This window comes from Chinchilla lanigera, unplaced genomic scaffold (assembly GCF_000276665.1).
Source record: "Chinchilla lanigera isolate Chin_1 unplaced genomic scaffold, ChiLan1.0 scaffold00016, whole genome shotgun sequence".
Taxonomy (NCBI): Eukaryota; Metazoa; Chordata; class Mammalia; order Rodentia; family Chinchillidae; genus Chinchilla; species Chinchilla lanigera.
The window spans coordinates 19,240,963-19,247,591 of record NW_004955417.1 but is presented as its reverse complement, the minus strand read 5'-3'; the positions used below and the strand labels follow the sequence as shown (position 1 = coordinate 19,247,591).

At 34.5% G+C, this 6,629-nt stretch overlaps 1 protein-coding gene across 1 annotated transcript in view; it reads left to right on the top strand.

Moving 5' to 3' along the window:
• Csmd3 (CUB and Sushi multiple domains 3) overlaps positions 1-6,629 on the top strand; it is a 1,085,099-nt gene that overhangs the window by 878,199 nt on the left and 200,271 nt on the right. The window contains exon 32 of the mRNA XM_005381888.2: positions 743-859. Within this exon, the coding sequence (XP_005381945.1) occupies positions 743-859 (117 nt within the window). The remainder of the gene's footprint in view (positions 1-742; positions 860-6,629) is intronic.

Genomic DNA, 6,629 nt, shown 5'->3' with positions numbered 1-6,629 from the left:
CTTTGTAGCCCAGGTTGGCCTTCAACTCTCAATGATCCCCTTATCTCAGCCTCCTGAGTGCTAGGCCACCACGCCCAGCTCTAAACCTTTTCTTGCTCCCAAGCAAGAGACTTTATTGCCATGATTTATTTATCTGACCCTAAACCTTTGGGGTCTTGCAGAACTTCTTTGGCTATGTCTTCTCATTTAACTTAATTTTATGAGTGATCTTATTCAGTTACAGTATCAACTTTAAATCTCTACTAAAAAGTAGCTCAAGTGTCTCTCTCACTACCGGAGCTATGATCCCCAACGTATCCCCCGTCTTGTGACAAGACCACTTTTCTATGAGTTTACTGCAAACATTTGTTTTATTCTCATAGATAACATTATTATAATATTACTGTACTATTTTGTATTGAAGAATGGTAAATTTGAATATTTGTAAAATTTTGCATGTGTGTATAATATACGAACACACACAAGATAGCTAATAATAGTTATACTGCTAATTTCTTTTAGTTCATTGAAAAGATTGATTTGTACTTATATTGGTTGATTAATTGTGCATGCCTTTATTTTGTAATCTGAACAACTATTTTGAAGTCAATATGACCCAATTTGATAGCAAAAGAGCTTGTTAAAAAATGGAATAAATTCTACACTTTGAAATCCAGTAGCCATTTGCATATCAAGAAGTTACTCATAGGATACAGGTTTCAAATTTTTCTGATGATATTATTTCTATCATTTTTATTTCTAGCACCCTGTGGAAGTCGTTCAACAGGATCAGAAGGCACTGTTCTATCACCAAACTATCCAAAAAATTATAGCGTGGGACATAATTGTGTTTATTCTATAGCAGTTCCCAAGGAGTTTGGTAAGTAAAATTCATTTCACCGTGTAGTTTTTTATGGAATTACCTGATACTTAAAAAGTACATTATAATTCTTTTTAGATAGTACATTCGTAATAAAGTTTGAGGTGATTATATTCAATTTGGATTAACAGTCAAGTGCACAGGTGAACAACAATATAAAATGAAAACAGGATTGTTTTTAATTTTTAAAAAGAAGTACACCCAGTAATCTTGCAAGTGCCTTCATTTTGGAATTATATAAAATGGGGAAATACCAGAGCATCAAGCAAAGTCTGTAAAAATATGCATAAAGTCAAATATAGAAATGATAACAGTGACAAAAGTATTCATGAGAAAACCATGTATCAGTTTACTGACACATTTCCAGAAAGAAGATACTTTGGTTTAAGTGTCTAGTTTCTGAATGAATGTAAGAAAGACCGTGAAGGACCTTCCAACTCATCTGTCAGCCTGACAATCTGTTCTTCACTGGGCCCAAGAGGACACTGTGTCCTTTGCTGCCTTTGCATCTCTGATTGCAAGTCTTAGAAGTCACCTATCTGGCTTCTAAAGGGCATTGAATTTAAGATCCAGATGGCTCTAACCCAGATTAGGCTCTGTTCATGCATGGAAAGGCAAGGGAAATTTAGTGAGCAGTAAAGTATAAAAGAGAGGCTGAAAGTTCATAAACTTGTAGAATGTCGATTTATAACATTGTGGTGCATGGTAAAGGATTTGTTATAGCTGTCAGGAACGTCTGGGTCTGGATGACTCAGTATTTTACAGAAGGACATGGATTCTTATCGTTAAAGCTTGTAGGATGACATCTTAACATTTCTGCTGCTGATGTATAAAATAAGCTGATGTTTCCAGTCCAATTTCTTAAAACCAGATACTACCTTCCTTCCCCCACCTCTGAATGAAATCCAGGATCCTCACATTAATTAGACAGATTGTCATCAGAAGTGACACGGTGAACATTTCATTTAACATTGAAACAGAGCGATGACGCTAGCATTAGCAAAGTGTCTGTTGGTGTACGAAGTATTTGCTTCCCCTAGCATATTGATAGGTTGAATCAGATTTGAGCTGTGTTAGTGACGAGAACGACAGTTTACAAGAACGGTATCACCCTCTTACTTGTGTTGATTTTTTACCTTCTGTAACCAAGGCAGTTTTCCCTTTGCTAGAGAGGTTTACGGTCCCCAGATGCTGAAAGTATTACATGGCTGCTGACAGAATCTTAGCAACGATTATCCAGAAAACAGCATGACTCTCTGGGTTCACTTTGGAGAACAGTAGTCTATGTGTGTTCATGAAGAGAAGGAAAAAGTACCGATCAAAATGCATTAATGAATAGTTTCCTAAATACTGGAATCTTTATTCTGGCAGGGTAGTGTAAATTGAATTGAATTCTTCTAATGTAGAAAATAATGATATATTGAGACAAAAATAGTGGTATTTTTAAAATAGGTTTTCTTGGATTATTTGTGGATAAAATAAAGTGCACTTTTGTTTATTGGTAAGAAAAATGATTTTATTTTGCAAATGGTGCATTACTCTTTATTTCAAACTATATATAGATTTTAACACTAGGGGATTCGGATTTCAGCCCTGTCACTTCTTTGCTGTCTTTGCACAAGTTACATGACATCCTCAACACTCAACCTATTGGTAAAATGAGAATCAGTCATGTCAACAGAAAAGAGCTGTAAAGAGTAAATGACACTGTATGTCAAGTGCCTTCCACTTTCCATGCTCAATGTCATTCCATTTAGGAATGCATTTTTGGAGTCAGATTTCTGGGTTCGGGCTGAACTCAGCTATGTCTTTTACACTGCACAGATCACATCGCCAGCTTTAGCTTTAATTTTCTTACCCCTAAAAAGGGGTGATAAATGTCTACATCATAGAGTTATTTTATTATTACATAATATAATGTGTGTAAAGATTTGCATGATGACACATACTAGATGCAGATGCACATGCGTACACACTTTTCCTCATGTTTGCATTCATATGGAATGTATTCTACCACCACTCTCATGCCCTCAAAAGGATGAAATAAAATAACCTGAATTATTGGATTGGACAGGATTTTAAAGGTACCACGGCTAAACATGACACAATTATTTGTTTTATTCAGCTAAAACACAAAAAATTAAAGCATTAAAATCAATATTTTGGGTTTCACATCTCCAGTACATTTCCAGTCACTTAAATCATCTAATGATCACTGACAATTTCCTCGGAGTAAGGACATAGCATTAAGTAAATACTGATTGTTGACTTCTTCCTGTCCTTACCTTGACTTCCCTCATGTAACTTGATCAAGCCATGTTCATCAGATCTCTACAAATCAAATTCCCATTTCGCTTCTTCTGCCTCTCATTCTCACCTGCCCATGATTGTCTGCTATTGCTGCTTTGAACTATTCTTTTATCAGTGTACTACATGTCTTTTCTCACATTTTTTTCATTTCCCGTCATTCATCCCAAGTTATAACCATTCCTCATTTTATATATTAGAACTTGACTTTTAAAATGTATCGTGCCATATTTATCCAATACACTCAGTTTTTCATGGAGATTATGTTTTGCTTGTATTTACAGACTATGTGTGTTCACGTCTTTTGTTTTTCCTAGTATAGAATTGAATTCATATAAATTAATATGTGCATGAATTGACTACTGATCAATGGCATGCACACTATTTTATCTGTATTTCAAAATTTCTGGGTAAAAGAATTTTTTTATGCACACCATTAAAGTTCATTTGAACTTAAGATATTAGGGTCAGTTTAGCAGTGTTTATATCACAGGAGTTCCATTGTTATATATCCTTAGAAAAGTAACAGCTCTGGATCAAATGAGTAGGAGCATTTATTAGTATTTTACTGACTTTTGTGCATAGCATTAAACAATTTCTGTTGGTTTGGGGGGTTTAAAAAACATTACTGTACCAATAAAATACATTTTAATTTTCCTGCCTTTTTCAGGGATTTATTTGTTTGCTTGTTTATTTATTTATTTATTTATTGGTACTAGGGATTGAATCCCTTGAACGACATCGAGCCCTTTCCATTTTTGTTTTTATTTTAGACAGGATATCACTAATTCCCCAACTTGCCTGAGATTGGACTTTCACTTGAACTCCTCCTGCATCAGCCTCTCAGAATGCTGGGATTTCAGGTGTGCACCACCACACCTGGCATGTCCTTCAGCTTTTAATCATAAATTGTTTCCCATTTGGCTTGCTGCTTACTTACCCAGAAATTATGCTTAAGTTTCAAAGACATAGAAGCCAGATTTTGTGTTATCATGAGTTTATCTTATTTAAATGTTATTTTAGAATGTAAGGGAACTATTGATATTGTTGGAGAGAAAAACAGGGTTTTACATATATACTAACATCTACAGCATAGATTGTAGGAAGTGGAATTTGTAAAATTGATCAATAAATCTTGTTGATTTCTATTTATTTATTTTTTTGTTTAGAGTAGGAAGAATTTATTGAGAGGAAAAAAAGCTTCTGTCTAAGAGGGACAGAAGGGGGCCTGGAAAAGGTTGCCCCTTCTCTCTTGGCTGGAAAAAAAGTAACAAAAATAGGTTAATAGCCAGAGTTGAATAAAAAATCAGAGGATAGCTTTATGTTTCATTGATGTTCTCTTGGGGTGGAAGATAGTGACATTTTTATTTATTTTAAAGCCCACTGAAAAAGACACAGTTGAGAAAGTGGTACTGGAAGTTTGAGGTGGACTGTTTGACAAAGAAAGACCCATGAGGCAATGGGAGGAAACGGAATTTGAAAAACAATACCTCTTTATACTCAGAAGAAATGATACAGAACTAATAGTGTAGCTAATCACTGGGAGAATAACTTCACATGGCACATTCCCTGTGGAATCCTCATTCTTCTCAGAGTTTCCCACCTGTGTCTCCTCATGTCCTCGGGATTCTCTGCAGAAAAGGATGATTTAGGGTCCTATCGCCGCCATAACAAGATGCCATGAACATAGTGGTTTAAAACAACAGAAATTTATTCTCTTATACTTTTGGAGGTTAAATGCCTGAAAACAAGGATCGCAGATAGTTTCAATGTCTAAAAGATCCCTGAAAGCATATTTGTTAGGGTACATGGGTTATTCTTTCCCTAGACTAGTTTCACAGGTAGAATCCTAGAAATGAACACAAAAATTTTCTTTACTTTGCCCACTTAATCTTCCCTCTCTCTTGGTATTGGTAGAATCTACTGGTTACACACATTTTAAGTTCGTGGATTTCTCAGTCATCTGAGGTTATTTTCAGTCCAGTCCTGGTTGTACCAGTGAGACAGAGAGATGCTAAAAGCTTTTGTGTATTTCTACAGGAGTAGATTTTACCACCTAGAACTTCTCTCCTACTTCTGTGTATTTTTCTTTTTTTTTTTCAATATTATTGCATTTTAATTTTAATTTTATTGGTATATTTTAGATATACGTAATGATTGCATTCATCATAGGGAATTTGTACTTGTACATGAGATGATATTTCTTACTTCTTCTTACCACAGCCCCCTCTCCTTTCTTCAAGCCCTTTTCCCCTCCTTATTTAAAAATTCTGGTTTTTTTATCTCTCATTACAGAACTTTTCTTTGTTTTTGTGTTTGTCTTTTTGAGAGAGTCTCACTACGTACTCTAGGCTGACCTTGAACTTGCAGTGGTTCTCCTGTCACAGCTTCCCGAGGGCTGGAATTATAGGTGTGTGCCACCACACCCAGCTTGCAGTATTTCCTTTAAATGAATCTAGAAGCATTTTTCCTCATGCAGTGACCTAAGTGACAGGATTAATTTTTTATTTCTTACTTCACTGTAGTGTTATATTAAAAGCACTGATAATGAGGTAACAAATATCTCATTAATTCTTATAGTTATTAACTTCATTTTTCCCAGGCTGATGAACTTGAGTAATTACATAATGATTAAACACAGTATGGGCTTTCCAGCATCACCTCTTTCATGTTTCTGTGTAAGCTGATCAGTTGTGGAAAATAGACGTTGAAAAATTAGGACTTTTCAGGATTTTTAAAGGGAAAAATATAATATATTGAAACTAAAATAAAAACATACTATCTGTAAATCTACATATATATGTTTATCCATTGAACATCTGCAATTTTATATCCATACTAAAATGCAAAGTTATTTATTCTTCTATTTTGTAATAAAATATATATATTTGTTTTTAGACCTGTGTGCTTTTTAAAATGACCTTATTTACTGAGAATCACCTACATAAACTTTGTTGTGGTTCCCTGTCCTTGTACCTAACTCAGTAATTTATTATCACAAATTCCCTCATATTTTACTGATGAATTGTCTTAAGGTATTGCTCCATCCTCATTAGTTGAGTAAATTGTTTTATTGGCTTTTTATTTTTCTGCTTTGAAATGTTCAATAATGAGTATCCTTTAAAATCAGTTCTTTTTATATTGAATATTTATGCGCTACCGCGAATCGAACTCAGGACCTCGCATTTGCCAGCCAGGCGCTGTGCCACTAAACTATATCCCTGGACCTATATTTATATTTAAATGGTACAATACTCCACTTTTTAAACATTACAATTGCATCAAATCAATGATTATTCTTTGCTCAATACTGGACTCATCTATCTGACAATAGCACATAATGTCACAAAGTGAATGTTTATCCAAAATTCACATTTACTATTTAATCACCACTTATCAGATTTAGAGCAACTGAAAAGAGAAAGAAGCTCTTTTTCCAATTTGTTGGCTATGCTTTATGATT